This window comes from Petaurus breviceps, unplaced genomic scaffold, assembly GCF_028583685.1.
Source record: "Petaurus breviceps papuanus isolate PSGF00001 unplaced genomic scaffold, PetGlider_PUasm1.0 154, whole genome shotgun sequence".
NCBI classification, from domain to species: domain Eukaryota; kingdom Metazoa; phylum Chordata; class Mammalia; order Diprotodontia; family Petauridae; genus Petaurus; species Petaurus breviceps.
In genome coordinates, this window is record NW_027185715.1 from 2,227,663 (window position 1) to 2,244,692 (window position 17,030).

General features: G+C 50.8%; 3 protein-coding genes and 1 long non-coding RNA gene across 6 annotated transcripts; 2 read left to right on the forward strand and 2 right to left on the reverse strand.

Moving 5' to 3' along the window:
• Positions 1–6: 6 nt before the first annotated feature.
• LOC138155263 (uncharacterized) lies at positions 7–3,852 on the reverse strand. Its single transcript, XR_011166790.1, has 3 exons — positions 3,007–3,852; positions 2,338–2,450; positions 7–910 (listed from the first exon to the last, which is right to left on the reverse strand). It is a non-coding gene; the product is annotated as an uncharacterized lncRNA (long non-coding RNA).
• A 143-nt stretch (positions 3,853–3,995) lies between these two features.
• TSPAN31 (tetraspanin 31) lies at positions 3,996–6,733 on the forward strand. The gene is made up of 6 exons (XM_069080403.1): positions 3,996–4,191; positions 4,640–4,807; positions 5,079–5,159; positions 5,485–5,616; positions 5,877–5,990; positions 6,153–6,733. The coding sequence occupies exons 1-6, from the start codon at positions 4,129–4,131 to the stop codon at positions 6,225–6,227; spliced, it is 633 nt and encodes a 210-aa protein (XP_068936504.1). The 5' UTR covers positions 3,996–4,128; the 3' UTR covers positions 6,228–6,733.
• A 177-nt stretch (positions 6,734–6,910) lies between these two features.
• On the reverse strand, positions 6,911–9,718 carry CDK4 (cyclin dependent kinase 4). 3 transcript variants are annotated; one of them, XM_069080381.1, is made up of 8 exons: positions 9,517–9,718; positions 8,902–9,126; positions 8,655–8,790; positions 8,380–8,547; positions 8,082–8,191; positions 7,804–7,854; positions 7,531–7,666; positions 6,911–7,314 (listed from the first exon to the last, which is right to left on the reverse strand). In XM_069080381.1, exons 2-8 carry the CDS (start codon positions 9,117–9,119, stop codon positions 7,219–7,221), a joined length of 915 nt encoding a protein of 304 aa, XP_068936482.1. In that variant the 5' UTR covers positions 9,120–9,126; positions 9,517–9,718; the 3' UTR covers positions 6,911–7,218. The 3 variants fall into 3 exon arrangements, with proteins under 3 accessions (XP_068936482.1, XP_068936491.1, XP_068936473.1); XM_069080390.1 differs by lacking the exon at positions 9,517–9,718 and adding an exon at positions 9,347–9,468; XM_069080372.1 differs by lacking the exon at positions 9,517–9,718 and adding an exon at positions 9,337–9,447.
• Positions 9,719–12,885: 3,167 nt separating this feature from the next.
• Positions 12,886–17,030, forward strand: MARCHF9 (membrane associated ring-CH-type finger 9). The gene is made up of 4 exons (XM_069080435.1): positions 12,886–13,257; positions 14,475–14,630; positions 14,879–15,071; positions 15,771–17,030. The coding sequence occupies exons 1-4, from the start codon at positions 12,901–12,903 to the stop codon at positions 16,103–16,105; spliced, it is 1,041 nt and encodes a 346-aa protein (XP_068936536.1). The 5' UTR covers positions 12,886–12,900; the 3' UTR covers positions 16,106–17,030.

Here is a 17,030-nt window from a genome sequence, read left to right on the forward strand (position 1 = left end):
GGATCACCTTCACTACAGTAGCAATCTCAATAGGGCTTATTTTCGGGATAGGTCTTATTATCGGGGAAACACGGGTATGTAGTTGCTCATGGAGAAACTCTGCTAATATTATTTTTTGCTTCTCTTTTTCTTGGTTGTCCTTTAATTCTGTATATTTGCATTCTCGTCTTTTGTTCTCTTTTGTTTCCATAAATCCTGCTCTCATAATTCTCATTGCTTTTAGACCACTCTGGAGCAGCATGTTGTGGTTTCATGTTCTCCTCACATTCCATAGGGTCCTCTCTCTCATGAAGTACTGGATCCTTTTCCTTCCTTTTGTAGTATTTATTCACAGATGTCTGAATTGATTGTCTACATCTGGAGGCCATACTTCTTTCTCCTGTTACTGCCTTTCATGTTGATTTATCTGTTTATGTTCGAGGTGTTTGAGCTTTCTTCTTCCTCACATCTTTGGTAGTTTCAGTCCTTCTCTGCCCCACTCTCTTATTTTTCTTATCAATTCACTTTCTGACTCCCTTCCCTCTGACTGTGGTTTCCTTGGGAGCTAAAATCTCAAAGCATCTCAGGCTCCTCCCACATTGGGCAAGTCATTATTCACTAGCCTAAGTCTCTACTCCAACTAACTTGGGTGGTTAGAGCTGGCCCTAGCTGAATGCTATGCTCTTTCCCTCAGGCTTAGTTGGGTGCTATACAGTCCGCTGCATGCACAGTGTCCTGTCCTGGTGACCTGTCCCATTCCCTCTGCTCCTCAGTTCTCTTGCCCAGAACTTCTCTCAGCAGTTCAGAGCTTTGCAGCACTGGTGCTTCTGGGTTGGGACTCTCAGGAGGTTTTGCTCTTGAAGGATGTGGCCAAGCTGGGTGTTGAGGATCAAGCAAATTTCTGAAGCCTGGAGCTGAGGTCTCCACAGTACTGGAAAGAGAGGGATTGGGGTATAGGGGTGGGTTTTGATGCAAGCCTGTGTGGTTTTCTTGGTCTGCTAGTACATCCTTGCTACTGGTATAGGAGGTGAGGGAGGGGTGCTGAGTAAGCTCAGGGTCGATGAGTATCAGTTCATGGGTTTGGGGTTGTTATTGTTTTTGTTTAACCTTCTTTTGGATTCTGGGTATCCTAAACCATGGCCACAGCTGAAGTTGCTTTATCTTTGGCACATAATTTCTGGAGAAGTCACAGGATTGGAGAAAATGTTTAGTTTGCCATCTTGTTACTCACATGACCTGGAAGTTTTGTGAGTTTGGGCTCAGAGGGGGAATGGGGGGAACAGCTATCTCAATGTCCCATTCCTTTTGAACTTTGTAAAAGGTACTGGGATAGGCATCTCCTAACATAATGAATAGAGGGGTTGGCCTTGGAATTAAGGAGAACTAGGTTCAATTCCTGCCTCTGACACATACTATCATTATTAAAGTGCTTAACCCATGAGTGTCCAAAGCAATTCTTTAAGAATATAAGTAATAAATATGCAACAGCAGAGGGAGTTTTATAGCAAGAGTTCCCAATCACACTGATGAAATCACAAGTCTGTATACAAAAACAAAGGCTACTAGCTTTCTATCCTAGAAAAGAAAGAATCTTGGTACAGTGTGTTGTGGTGGAAAGAATACTGGATTTGGAATTAGAATCATAGAATTTGAGGGTTGAAAAGGACATCAGTGTCTAACTAGTTCAACCTATACATGAAAGGAATTCACCAGTAAATCATTGTCAAGGTTCTTCTTAAAGTCCTCCAAAGAGATGCATTTGTTAGCTCCTGACATCAAGCTGTAATTGACCTCTTTGGAACTTCTACCCAGTACTCTGCTTCCACACTCTGCTAAACAGAACAAGTCTAACCACCCCCACATGACAAATACTTCCAATACCTGAAGACAGCTACCATGTCCCCATATCTTCTTTTCTCTAGGATGAGCATGTTTTTAGTTCCTTCAAAAGATTCTCTTTTCATGGATTCTAGACCCTTCACCAATCTGACTACCCTCCTCTGAATGCTCTCCAGATCATCAAGGTCCTCCTTAAATTATGCCACCTAGAACTGAATGCAAGAAGTCTGATGAAGTCTGTCTGGTAAGGGCAGAACACAGATAGTCCCTAAAGATTCTTGGAAGCTAGTCTCCTCTTGATGTGGATCACATTAGTTTTTTGGCTGCCCCAACACACTGCTCTCACGTTAAACTTGCAGTCCATTAAAACCCTCAGATCCTTTTCAGAACAACTATTATCATCCAGTGTGTCAGCTAAACCTTTGTAAATATGATGCGCATGCCATCTAAGTTAGCCTTTATCCAAGTTATTGATAAAAATGTTAAACAGCACCAGGCAGAGATCTCTGAGGTACTTACTCCAATGGGGAACCTTTTGTCATGATGACGTTGAACCATAACAGCTACTCCTTAATTCATTCAACCAGTTCTGAAGCCATCTAAATGTATTCATCAACCCATACCCCATCTTCCTGCAAAAATAAATGAGATACTTTATCAAAGGCTTTATTAAAATCTAGGTAAAATATATCCACAGCATTCTCCCCCAACTAACAGTTTAGTAATCCTGTTAAAAAAAAAAAAAAGGAAATGAAACTAGTCTGGCATGATCTGGCTCTTTGGAACCACTGCTTTCCTTCTCCAAAGTTCACCAATCATTTCTTTAATTTTCTGGAATTTTCCCAGGAACCAAAGTCAAGTTCATTGGCCTATCATTTGTATACTCTGCTTCCTTGCCTGTTTTGAAATCCCTATTTAGATCATATAAAACCCTTCCTCAGTCTTACTCTTCCATTCCATGATCTTTCAAATAGAACTGACAGTGGGTGGCTCGGCAGTCCCACCTGCCAGTTCTTTCAGGACCACAGGGTGTAGTTCATCTGAGCCTAGCAATCAGAATTCATGAAGGACAGCTACGTCGGCTACGGCTATTACCGTCTTTATCTCTGGTACCACCCCTCCGGGTTAATAATTTTTGTTGTCATTTACAGTTTCAGATAACATTCTTTTTTGCAGAGGAAACACCACCTTAGGAGCTAGGCGGCGCTGCTGGAGACTCGAGTGGTTTTGACAAGTTCCCGGGGCCTCAGTTTCCTCATCTGCCGGTCCTTGGATGAGCACCACAGTTCCCTTTAACTCCGAGTCCACGTGTAGGTTAGACTAGAAGGTGCTTAGGGCGCCTTCCTGTGCAAGATGAGGACCATAGTAAAACCCGGTGGTTTACATAGGTCATCATCTGATCCTCACCATAAGGCCCGTGGAGCAGAGTGCTATTATTATCTCCACTTTGCAGATGAGGAAGCTACCCAGGCTTGAAGAGCTGGAGCATGATTTGAACTCGAGTCTTCCTGTCTCTACTGACAGCACCACGACAGAAGCTCACTTTCTCTTTTTCTTCCCTGAACCTCAGTTTCCTCGTCTGCAAAATGGAGAGGTTGGGCTGGGTGACCGCAGGGACCTCTAGGGTCAGCCTCTCCAGGTCTCTGGCCCGGACTCCGCCTTTCCGTGCCCCGCCGTCCGATTTCGCAGGCCTTGGGCGGGGTCCAGACACCGAGTGTGACGCCACAACAAAACAACCACCCCATGAGGTCACTGCGGGACAAGTTGGGGGAGGAGCTTCGGGGGGCGGTCCCCAGGGGTGGGGCCCTGCTGCCCCGCCCTTCTCTGCGTTCAGCCTCCATCCCCCCTCCCACCCCGCGCCAGTTCTACCCCAGAGCCCGACTCTGCTCCAGTCCTCCCACCCAGCTTTCCACGCGCCGCTCCTCTCTCGTGGAGAGCCACAGCCATCTGGGATTTTGTAGCGGCAGAAGTGGCAGCAGCGGCGGCGGCGGCAGCCCTAGTCCTCTACGGGAGTCACTGGAGGTCACGCCCCTTTCTTACACCTCGCCCAATGATGAACCGGCCGGTGCTAGCGGGAGCCCTGGGCGGTGACTCCTGATTCGATTGATCGACAGACTTACCAATCGAATGAGGAAGTGAGCCTCGAGTCTTACCAATCCGGATACGGGGGCGGGACGGCGCAGGCGCAGAGTGCGGGAGTTTGGTAGAAGATGATTTAAAGAGACAGAAGCCGCCGGGGCCTTAGCGGACGGTCCCCGAGACCTTTCCCACCCTTGAGTCATCGGGACCCCGGTCCCCAGAGCCGGGAAGATGGTTTGTGGCGGCTTTGCCTGCTCCAAGAATGCCCTGTGTGCGCTCAACGTGGTCTACATGGTGAGTGGAGGGGTCCCTGGGGGACTTCCGGTGGGGAGAGGGCCCCGGGGGGTTTCCAAGAAGATTCTTAGGGGGATTTCCGGGGGGGCGCAGTGCGGGGTGGAGATTCCGGGACTTCCGTGGAAAGAGGGGAGAGCTTCCGGCCACGGCGGGGGAGGGGGGACACCCAGGGAGGTGTCAGGGAAGCCGGGGTGTGTGGGTCGGTCCTCCGGTCCCTGAGTCTCGGTCTCTCCCCGGGGCAGGCAGGGGAAAGGGACCCAAGGCTCCATTCGCAGGTCTCGATGTCCTGACGTTGCTGGGGAGGAGGATAGCGGGGTGGAAGCAGAGGGCTGGCCGGTCCAGAAAAGCCTGCCGACCCATTCCGGACCGTGCTGTGGCCGCCCTAGCCCTCAGGGTCCATCGCCGGGCCCTGCGCCCTAACCTTCCCCTGCCCCCTCCCCTCTCGCAGCTGGTGGGGCTGCTGCTGATCGGTGTGGCTGCCTGGGGCAAGGGCCTGGGGCTGGTGTCCAGCATCCACATCATCGGGGGCGTCATTGCGGTGGGTGTCTTCCTTCTCCTCATTGCCGTGCTTGGTCTCGTCGGTGCTGTCTACCACCACCAAGTGCTGCTGTTCTTTGTATCCAGATCTAATCCTTCCCCAGGCTTCTGGGGAAGGGGGCAAAGGTTGTGGGAGACCGGGAAGCAGAGGGAAAAGTGTCCAGGGGCTTCCAGGTGGTTTGTTGGAGCCATGCCTTACTGAATGACAACTGCCTCCTTCCCTCGTGTAGAGCAAAGAATCGGTTTTCCTTCTGAGTGTCTCAGGATGGTCTGAGACCAAGGGGAGTGATGGGTATGATTAAAGTGGGACTGCTTCTGGTACTTTTTCCTTAACTCAGCCCCACTCTCAGTATATGATCATACTTGGTTTGGTTTTCATCTTCCAATTTGGAATCTCTTGTTCCTGTCTGGCAATTAACAGAAACACACAGGTAAGGGGGACATATTTCCCTACCCTTCTCCCTAGCAGTTTCAGTCCCTCCTTTCCTCCTTCTAAGAATCGATGGGTCTACCACTTACAGCCTCCTGACTCCAGACCCTAGATTTCTGGTTAATTTGGGATTTGAATGGTTGGAAGGGGAAAATCTTCAGATTAAAAAAAGTGATTGTGCTCGTAACACCCCAAACCCTTAGTTTTGCTCCATGGTCCTCAAATAACGAATTGGGGCACAAAGGTTATTTTATTTAGCAAATCCAAAGTTTTTCAGTTAGAATTTGGATTGTTTTATTAGTACTCCATTTCTTCCTTTCTAACAGAAAGATGTCATCAGCACCTATTGGTTGGTTATGACTAACAAGACTCGGAATGAACTAGAGACAAGTTTGGATTGCTGTGGCCTCTTCAACTCCACAACCTTATACTTCCAGGACTATACCTTTTGCACTGCAGTGAGGATGGGGGCTGGGGATCACAACAGTGGCCAGTGGGAAAGGGGATTGGCATTATGAGATTACAGAAACTGGATGAAGAATGAATGACATGGAAAAAAAAAAAGGGCAAGATGAGGGATGGTTGAAGGTTGAATAGTGATCAGTGGACATTAATACTGGTTAACCACTTCCAGAGAAATATGGCCACTTGGAGGGGGTGGGGTGGGACATGTTCTTTATCTGCCAAGAACCATAATTTTAAATCCTTTCATTTCTAGCTCTGTAAGACTCAGAGCCCAAAGTGCCAGGTTTGTGGAGACAAATTCCTTAAGCATTCAGACGAAGCACTGAAAATCCTGGGGGGTGTTGGACTCTTCTTCAGCTTCACAGAGGTAAGGCCATCCTTTTTTTTTTTTCCTTCCTAACCTCCACATCAGCCCTCAGAATTTTCTAAGTGGGGTCTATAAACTCAGTGTGCTGAGTGCACAAGTGCTATTTCTCCCTCTTATATTTCTTTCCTTCTAAAATGTCTCCGTTTCCTCCCCCCCACCCAGATCCTAGGTGTGTGGCTAGCAATGAGATTCCGGAATCAGAAGGACCCTCGAGCAAACCCCAGTGCCTTCCTATAAAGATCTCTGATACTCCTGAACCTCATTTTCCCCACTCTCCCTCATGGTGGGGACCCCAGGGCCTTTTCCATATGAGGAACTAGGAAGAGGCCCTTCTTTGCTACAAACCCCTAAGCTGATTGGACAGTTAAGACTTCTGTCCTTGACATGATGTCTTAGGGCTAGGCAGAGTTGGGAAGATCTGAGCATACCCTCGTACCCCCAGAAAGGGGAATGCTATTTATCAAGTGCATGTGATTAAATAGGGCAAGAAGCCCCCTGGAAACTCTAGCCCCGACAGCCTTGTCCTAGACTGGCTTGATCTGGCTTACCCTGCCCAAGATTTCACGTCTCCAAGGTTAATCACAGCCAATCACCCAGAATGGAAGAAGTTTCCTTGGGGGTGGGATGGGTGGGTGGGTAAGGGTCCTCCAAAGGTGACAACTTTCTCATGTTACTGAAAGCATAGGCTTTGTATTTTTGGATAGTGTAGTGAATGTAAAAAATAAAACCTTTTTAACCCTGTATTTGTATAAGCTATTCTATGTTTTTCTCAAATGATTTAAGACTATTAACCTTTCAGGCCCTATATTATTAATATTATTCTATAAAGACCTTGTTCAGTCACTTTTAACTACTATGTTATCTATTTCCATCCCCCACTAAATTGTAGATTCAGAGTTAATCAGAGCCAGAAACATAAAAACCAGACCAGCTTCGTGTTTTTTTCCTGTATAAATCCCCCTTCCCTCCCGCCCCCCAAATCTAGGAGGTTAGGGTGGGACAAAGGGATGTCTCACAAAGGGCACTGGTGGTAAGAGAATGTCATCAAGGCAGCAAAAGATTCTGTGTAAAATGGTTAAGGGTTTGTGTATGGAGGATCATGTTCTCCCTCCTGCCTTGTGACACCATCCATCACAGTGGCAGTAGGAGTGATCCTAGTGTCCGTGGGGAGGGGAAATGAATGACAGCTTGTCTTCTGTATTGGTCCTGGATATAGTCCCTCCAGTGATCATTCTGGGTTCCCTTCCCCAGCTGTCTGTAGATAAGTGTGTTGCAGAGCTCTGAAGGCAGAGATTCGTTTGTGGGGGCTAAAGGTCAGCATTTCCTGAAAAAAAAAAAGTTAGAATGTTTTGAAGTATTAGCAAAGACATCTCTGACCCACCATTAGGATGGATGCCTTCCCTTTTGACCCCTTCTCTCCAGATTCTCATGGCTTTTGAAACTTTTACCATCTGAGATTCACATACTATTTGTGCTTTGCCCCTTCTGAATTCCCTGAAAAAAGGGGGGTTGTCTCCCAACTCTCCCCATTGCCCCTTACCAGTAGCAGTTGTGCTCCAGGCCCCTCCAGCTCAGGCACAACAGACTGTAAAGGCTGAGGGCTACAAGGAGTAAAGGCTCCACGGGGCAGAGAAACATCAGGAGGCCAATCATCTTCTGCTGGGAGCCCAATCAGGCTGGAGGGACAAGGGAGACCTGTGATTAAGAGCTGCCCTGGATTCAGTACCTCTTCCCCCAATTACCGGGACTGTCAAAAGCCTTCCGGAGAAGGATCCTGGGTGATAAACCCTGCTTCAGCTTTCTATTCACTTACTCAAAGATTTTGCTTAACTGGTCAGCTTCAGAGTTTCCACAGAAGAGAGGCCTGAAGGCAGAAAAAGGATAAAAGAATAGTAATCAAGGTCTAGAGTGGTTGGGGGGAGGGGGAGAGAATCACTGAGGTCCCAAGAATAGTAACAATTGGCAGGGGTTATTATAGCACTTTCAAAGATGGAGAGCAATTTTGTGTGGGGAAGGGTATACGAGGGATAAGAACTGAGGCTTTCTGGTCACTAAAGAAGGAGACCGAGTGAAGTCTCATGAGCTCCTCACTTCCTACGGAACATCTCTGCAAAGATGCAGCCAACACTCCACATGTCCACAGGTGTTGCATATGCTGACTGCAGGAGAACTTCCGGAGCCCGGTACCAGAGAGTGACTACCTGGAAGAGATATAAAAGGAACCTCTAAGGGGAGGATAAAAGAGGGGTAGGGATGAAGTTTTGACTTACAGGAGGTCCCACAAAGCTGCCCTTGTCTTTTGTGCCAAGCTGTCCTTTCCTCCAATTCCCACCTCCTTTCTTTGTCCCCTCCAGAAATAAAATACTACTTCTCAGGAGCTCCCACTGACCACAGGTGTGAGTGCCATCTGGCAGCTGTAGATCCGGGCTAAGCCAAAGTCAGCCAGCTTGACCGTTCCACTACTAGTCACAAGTATGTTTTCTGGCTTCAGGTCACGGTGAACAATACAGTTGGCATGAAGAAAGTCTAGGCCTCTTAAGAACTGTCTCATTAGGTCCTGGAAGAAAGTGTGACAAGGTCATTGAAAGAAGTCTGGAGACTATACCTCCAAAGCCCCACATCCATTCCCATTTACCTCCCACCCCAGCACTCCTAGGCTCACACCTTGATGGTCTCCAGAGGCAGCCCTGGTGGAGGGGCCTTGTCCAGATACGTCCTCAGGTCTTGGTCCACGTGTTCAAACACTAGGGTCACCTTGGTCTCCCGGTCAGTTCGGGCAGTGGCACAGACATCCATCAGCCTGACGGGGCAGAGGACGGCTCAGGAGGCTCTCTCCCTCTGCCACTCGGGCCCCATTCCTGCCCTCCCCCGCTCCTCCTCCCACGCCCAGAACCCTCCGGTCTCAGCTCACCGGACCACGTTGGGATGCTCAAAGGCCTCCAGCCTCCTAAGGAGGGCTACCTCCCGGACAGTGCTGACCGGCAGGCCCCCTCCACTTCCTGCTCCGGTCGGGACTTTCACGCTCTTGAGTGCCACGAAGTGGCCGCTGTGCGGGTCGCGGGCCTTGTACACCGTTCCGTAGGCGCCCACACCGATCTCGGCCACGGGTTCATACCGAGGAATGTCCATCCTGGGCCTAGGAGGCGGCGGCTACAGTTACACGCTGGCCCGGACCCGGGCCAGGCTGGGGTTCTCTGCGCTATGACCCCTACCGACCACTCCGGGAAAACGGGCTCCTCCTCACCGCCCCCTCACCACCCCGGGAATGGCACGTTACGAGCTGCGGCTAAGCCAGGGCTGAGGCCGGTCCGTGCCCTTCTGCCCCCGGCCCCCGTCTACACCATACCCGCCCTTACACGCCCGGCGGCGGCCCCGCAGTCCGGCTCGCTCGGCCTCCCAGTCCCGCACGCGGAGAGCGGCAGAGGGAGGGCAGGGGGCGGGGACTCGGGCCATTCCGCGGCAAAATCCGCTGCCAGAGAAAGGCCCGGCCCCGCGCCGAGACCTCGGAGGCCCGGGCCGCGCTCACCTCCTCCGGCACTGGGGGTCGCGCCGCGTGGGGCGGGGATGGGCCGTTATCTAGGAACCGGAGCCGGCCCCGGCGGAGCCATGCAGCGTAACTCCGTCCCGAGGGGCCGGACACGGGAGGCCTGACCATAGACTCCCGGGGGCTAGAGTGGATCCCTCTCCCACACCCTCACCACGTGACCGGCGCGCCGCGCGCGGAAACGGGGAGAAGGGAGGGACTGGCGCTCTCGGGACGTAAGGGAGCACGTGACCGGCCATTCATGCGCCTTAGGGCGACGGGAGAGCTAGGCAATGAGAGGCGGGGAGCAGCCGGCCAGGAGAAGGGAATTTGGCCACGTGGTCTGTTGCTATCACACGTGATCCACTGACATTGCAGAGGTGTGGTTTTAGAGGGGTCATGTGACCTGGCCTCCCTGTCCCTATGGGGTGGGGGGACAGTGAGGGGGAGGAGCCCTAAGGTGGTGCCATGACAACCGAGGCCACCCAGATCCCTGTTGTGAGTAGAAGGCTAGAGGAGAGGTTGTCTCCCCGTTTCTTTTTTTCTCCTGCTTTCTCATGACTTTTCTTCGCATTGGGAATCTGCTTCCCATCCTCCTTCCCCACCTTCCCTCTCTAACCCCCCCCCTAAAAAAAAAAAAGTATAGGCAAGAAAAGCATTTAGTGTAATGGAAGAGGGAATTGACTTGTTCATTTTGGCCCCAGAGGGTAGGAGGAGCATTAGAAGGAAGTTACAGAGGGGGCAGATGGAGAACTTTTAACAACAGCTGTACAACTTTGACAACAGCTACCTGGAAAAGGAATGAGCTCTCCATCACTGCAAGTTTTCAAGCAGAGAATGGACGACCAGCCACAAGAGATGTATAAAGGGTGGGAAGAGCGGAATAAATTACCTCTAAAGTCCCTCCCAAATCTCAGATTCAATTTTTATTATAAAGGTATCCGTAAGCATAGAAAACAGCTCTATACATACATAGGACCTTGCAAGTATAAGGCTGAATACTAAAAAGGGGGAGGTGATATAAATATATAAATGGGTTATATAAATGGGACCATACTTATAGAGCTGGAGACCTCAAAGGTCATTTAATCCAACCCCCTCATTTTACAAGTGAGAAAACTGAGACTCGGAACAGTTAAAATAACTTGCCTAAAATCAGGCAGTAAGTGATAGAAAGGAGATTTGAACAGAAGTCCTCTAACTACAGAAGCAGTGATTACCTCCCCCCCCCCACTCTACCCCATTGCAACTCTCTCATACCTTAAGCCATCATTTTGCAACAAAGTAGCGGGCTGGCGGCCCCAAATGTTCCTCTCCCTTACTCTCCTTCCTTTAATCCTAAAAGGGAATGGGGGGAATTGGGAAAGACACATCTACTCAAATGCGTTTGTCACTCAGCTTTTGTATTACCTCTAATTCCAATTTAGAGTTTCTTTGAGTGTTCAGTGTCTCAATTAGAGCCTTCAATGCCTCTCTTCCCCATCATTCTCTCAAGCCTTCTGCAACAGTTTCAAACTTGAAAGAAGAGGGACTTCACCATTAAAGAAAATCTGGTTCAGGAGTAGAATAGGAGTGTAAACACACTTTTCCCCCTTCTCCCCAGAGCTACTTCCAGCTCCACGTGTCTTTTAATGAGGGTGGATACCTTTGGGGTGGGAAATCCTGAGGAAATCAGTGTGGAGATGGTAAGGAATATTTGCACATTGGTCACCTTTCAAGGGCTGACTGGTTGGTAAGCCTTCTGGAAGGTGAAATAAAGGACTAGTGTTTTGTCTTAATTTATCTTGTCGAGACTGATTTATGTCACAGCTCTCATTAGAATGTATGCTTCTAGAGAGCTGGGAGTTGCCTTGTAGTGTTAACACTAGACAAAGTTAACACAGTGCCAAACGCTTAATAAAGTGTTTACTAAATGCTTGTTAAGGGGTTTTGAAAAACTTTTTCTACCCTATCATTCCTCTTATTACATCTTCCATTACAAAGGTGCCCCCCCAGTTTACCTTAGACCCCAAATTCTCCTTTATTTCGACTCTTTGTTTCCATTCATTCATTCAAATTATATTATTGATAGGTTTTATTTTTCTTCTCAATGGATATTTTTCTTCTCAAGGGAGAGCAGGAAGGGAAAAAATTTGGAACTGAAAACAAAATAAAACTGAGTTTTAAAAATCCGAAATATATTATTGAATTCACTCTCTTTCCCCTCCCCTCCAACCAGGAAGCTCTGATTTTTGCTGCCTGCCCCTCCCTATCTCTGTCCCCTCAGTCCTACTGTTAATTATTCTTTTACTAATTACTTTTTTTTTCCCAGTGTGTTTGACCGAAAGAACTCCCCAGACTCCATTTTCTCAGACTGGAGAAGGAAAGGGAAATGAAAGAGAAGGAACTTACAAAGGCTTAGAAGAACAAGAGATGGGGGAAGGGGGGAGCCCTGGGCTGGTTAGAGGGAAATTAATGGTCTTTAAAGGAGGAGAAGGGGCAGTCAGCCCGAGGGAGTGGTAACGTGGAGATGGCTCAAGCCAGTATAGCTGCTGATTATGTGAGATGGAAAGAAAGCTTGCCTGCTCTGCCCTTCACTCCAGCTCCCCAGCCCGTTTACCTGTCTCCATCCTTTCCTTACACACGCACGCACACACACACATTCTTGCACCCTGCACCCGCGCACGCAGTCCTCTCCCCCGAACCCTTTCATCCCTTGTACCCCCTGCCCCAGCAGCCTCGCACCCTTACCCTACTTCCCCGGTTGCCCCAGCCCCAGCCTGGGCCACTACTCCGCCCGGCCCCTAGGTCCGCGGGGTCTGATCGCCCCCGCCCCCGGGGCCACCTGCTCGCGCGGGGCGGGGCGGGGATGCGCAGCCGCGGCCCCCTCCCTCTCTTCCTCCCCTTCCCCGCCCCGCCCCTCCCTCTTTCCCTCGTCGGCTCCCCGGCTCTCTCCCCGCCCGCCGCCAGCCCGCCGCTCCGGGGGGTGGGGGTGGGGGGGGGTCTCTGTCACCGCCGCCGCCGCCGCTGCCGCCGCCGCCGCCGCCGCCGCCGGAAGGAGCCGCCATTTGCCACGGCCGAGCGGACGGGTCGAGCCGGAGCCGGAGCCAGAGCCCGAGCGGGGCCGGGGCCCGGCGGCCCGCGATGGGGGGCGGCCCCGCCGCAGGAGGACCCGGGCCCGTGACCCCGGGGACCCGGGCCGCTCCAGCCCCGGCCCCGCGGGGCGCCGCGCCCTAGAGGACCCTGGCCATGGCCCCCGGGCCGCCAGCCCCGGGGCAGGGCAGGAGGCAGCGCTGAGCCGAGCTCGCAGGCCCCGACGCCCCCTCCTCGGCCCCTCCCCCGGCCAGACCCCCCGACGCCGCCCTCCCCGCGGCCCCCCTCCCCCCCGCGGCTCCCGGCGCCCGGACGATGCTCAAGTCCCGGCTCCGCATGTTCCTGAACGAGCTGAAGCTGCTGGTGCTGACGGGCGGGGGGCGGCCCCGTCCCGAGCCTCAGCCCCGGGGGGGCGGGGGAGCCGGCTGCGGCTGGGGGCCCTTTTCCGGCTGCTCGGCCCGGGACAGCGACGGCGACGACGAGGAGTACTACGGGTCGGAGCCGCGGGCCCGGGGACCAGGCGACAAGGAAGCTCGGGCTGGACCCCCGCCGCCGCCCCCTCCTCCTCCACCTCCTGCCCCTGGCGGCCTGGACTCCCTGTCTCTGAGCAGCAGCCTGGACAGTGGGCTCCGAACCCCCCAGTGCCGGATCTGCTTCCAGGGGCCGGAGCAGGTCAGGCCCGGGCCTGGGGATATAGAGAACAGGGCATCGGAGAGATGAAATGGGGAGGGGGAGGGACAGGGGTCGCTGGGTGAACCTAGCTGGAGAGACTGAGGAAGAAGGGGGGGAGCAAAGGGGTTAGTATCGGGGAGCCTGGAGGATGTGAAGGGCTGGGCAGAGAGGGAAGACTAAGGAAGGGGGCCTGGGATAATGGCTGGGGGTATGCCAGGACCAGAAACTGGTAGGGGCTACCAGGAGAAGGCTAGATGTGCTTGATGCCTAGGGGTGGATTGAAGTTAGGGGTCCGCCAGCCCAGAAAAGGATGAGAGGTTGTATGCCTGGGAAGCTGGCTTGGGGATGGAGGGAGATTTCAGGGCGAAGCAGCCGACTGTTCCCAGTCCCCACCTCCCCACACTTTACTATCTCTATAGGCTGTGGGAGGGGCCATCCTTCTTGGAGGCTGAGGAAAGGGTTGGTCTTTGAAAAGCAAGGCTTGGTTGTAGGGGTTGGAGCCTCTTATCTATATTCTCTTTATTCCTCAGTATCTTTTAACCTTTGGGGAGATTCTTCCTCTGCTTTAAATTCAGCAACTTCCATTCTTCACACAAAGATTATTCTTTGTTTAAATTGTTCTGGAGGGAGCTCCTTATGGTCTGGGGGTGGGGGGTTGGGGGAGGATTGTTATCCCTAAGTGCTCAGAGGGAATTTCCTTTCCTTGATTGAGGGCAGACCTAGTCTGGTATGAAGGATTTCTTTTGGGATCCCATGGAGATGCAGTAATAGAATTCTCTGAATTACTGAAAGATCTGTAAAGTGTTTTAAGATTATTAGGGTGGGAGGTAGAGGGGTGGTGACTGATGCTTACTTAAAGTCACCGTAGCTTCTCTCTACCCCCAGACCCTGTTCATCTCTTTGGTTTATACAAACTACATTCTCTACGACTCCAAGAAAAGAGATGTTCTAGGTCCCCTTCCACCTACTTTCTCTCTGTTTGGTTTTTCTGATCTAGAAGCAGTTTTCTTTTTCAATCTAATGACTTTCTTCCCCACTGTAGTATGTGCCCTTCTTTCAGTCCTAGATGAGTAGTTTCTATTGAGGGTCTTGAATATGGATCTCTAATGTTGAGAGTTTCTCTAACATGAGGGGAAAGGGGGTTTGAAAACAGGATCTCCTCTCTATCCACTGGAGGTGATGGGTGACTAGGTCCTGCCTTCTCTCCCTAACTTCAGGGAGAACTCTTGAGCCCATGTCGGTGTGATGGTTCTGTTCGCTGTACCCACCAGCCTTGCCTCATCCGATGGATCAGTGAACGTGGATCCTGGAGCTGTGAACTCTGCTATTTCAAGTACCAGGTCCTGGCAATAAGCACCAAGAACCCATTGCAGGTGAGAGGTACAGGGGGAAGGGCTGTAGGCTCATGGTAGAATAGGGGCTCAGGGACCGACCACCCTGCCTCCCAAAGCCAGTCCTGGCTACACTTTCCCCAGTGTCAATCTACAACAGGTACCCCATCATCCTGATGCTTTCATGGTCACTGAGGCCCTCCCTATCATGGTAGCCTCCAGTTATCATGACCCTGCTTTCCCCAGTCAGCAAAACCTTGTGTCACTCTGAGAACACCTTCCTTTTCTAGTGGCAGGCCATCTCCCTGACAGTCATTGAGAAGGTCCAGATCGCAGCCATTGTCCTGGGCTCCCTTTTCCTCGTTGCCAGCATCTCCTGGCTCATCTGGTCTTCGCTCAGTCCATCAGCCAAGTGGCAGCGGCAGGACCTGCTCTTCCAGATCTGCTATGGCATGTACGGCTTTATGGACGTCGTCTGCATTGGTGAGAGACCACCCAGTCCCACCTACCTAAAATCCCCAAGGTTCCTTTAAAATCACCCCTGGGAGGAGTGATTTTAGGAGCTGTGTTTTATCTAAATGACCTATCTTTTATACCTAAACTATGTATACTCTGAACACATAGGTGCTTAATAGCAAGTAATAATAAATCGATATGGAATTAATTATCTCCTCTCCCCCAACTTAAGGACAATTTGAAAGAAAAATAATAATATACTAGAGCTGGATTTGGAAGGGACCTTACTTATGAGGAAACTCACACTCAGAGACACTAAAAGACTTGCCAAAAGTGGAATACTAATTTCTCCTGACTCAAGTTTCCTCACCTGTAAAATAAGGATAATAATACTATCTACCACCCAAGTGTATTATGAGAATACAGTAAGATAACATTTGTAATGTGCTTTACAAATATCAAAGTGCTATATACACATACATATTATTATTATTTATTGTTGTTGTTACACCTATTAGTTGCAGTGGAGATTTGAACCCAGGTCATAATACTCCTTTAACTGGTCTATGATCAATTGAGACCCTCTTGATTTCCCCAAGACTTGATTTTTTTGCTCTACTCTAGTGCCTCTATTAATTCTTACTATTTCAGTCTGGAAAGAAATCATCCCTCTGGCCCTGAATTCAGTGAAAAGTTGACCCAACCTCTGACCCTCTTCCTAACCAGGTCTCATTGTCCACGAGGGCTCTTCTGTCTACCGCATCTTCAAACGTTGGCAGGCAGTGAACCAACAGTGGAAGGTCCTGAACTATGACAAGACCAAGGACTTAGGAGGGGATGCAGGAGGGGGGATGGCAGGGAAGCCAGGCCCCAGGACCTCACGGACAGGTTCCCCACCTGGGGCCACTGGCCGCCCTCCTGCTGCCCAGCGTGTCCGGACGCTCTTGCCCCAGCACTGTGGCTATACGATTCTGCACCTGCTTGGACAGCTCCGGCCACCAGATGCCCGTTCTAGCTCCCGATCTGGCCGAGAGGTTGTCATGAGGGTCACTACTGTCTGAGCTAAACTCTCAGGAAAGGAGGACCCTAGAGTCAGTGCACTGGCTGGAGATGTGGTCCAGCCCCTGCCAAGATCTTCCCTGAACCAGTGGAGATTCCACCAAGACCAGGTGTTGCTCCCACACCTGACTACCCCAACACATCAAGGGATCTCTGATGTTGACATGACCAGTGGAGATAATATCTGGCCCCCATTGATCATTCATCTTTCCCTGGGGCAAAGATTCCACCTGGAAGAAATTTCAATCCTCATTGATGGCCGCTTATCCTCCTGGGAAGTGGGGAGAACATCTTTTCCCCTGGAGAGAGTGGAGAGAATCATCTTTACCTCAGCTCACACGGCCTCTGGCCCCCCAGCTCCACAGGGATGATTTGATGAAGGGGGGTCAGTGCCAGGAGGAAGGGGCTACCAACTCACTCACCCCTCCTAATCTATGGCCACAGGGCATCTGGCAATAAGACTAGTGTATATCCACCTCCTGCTCCCTGCATGAGGGCAGGGGGGTCTACCCCTGCCTACACCCTCTTGTTTGAGGGGAAGGCATAAAGAGTCATTTATATGCAAATGGAGGCTCATTTCTTGTCCAAGGATTGTGGGAAGATTTGAGGTTTTGGGGGGAGGTTTTATCTACACAGGTTGCAAGTCCCAAAGCTCTTAATAAGTTAACTCTTTTTATCCCTATCAACCCATGATTTATTCCAAGTGATTTAGCAAACACTTGCTGGTGAATAATTCACTTTAACTGTATAGTTGGCAAGGCTCAGAATGGTCTGGTGGAGGAAAAAAAATCATATACCGAGAAATTAGAAGGCCTACGTTGTATTCCTCTGTGCCTCAGTTTCCCTATCTACCTCACAGGATTGGTGTGAGGGAAATGAGATGTAGGCAGATTCCCATTGCAAAGAAAATTTCTCAGTGACCAAATG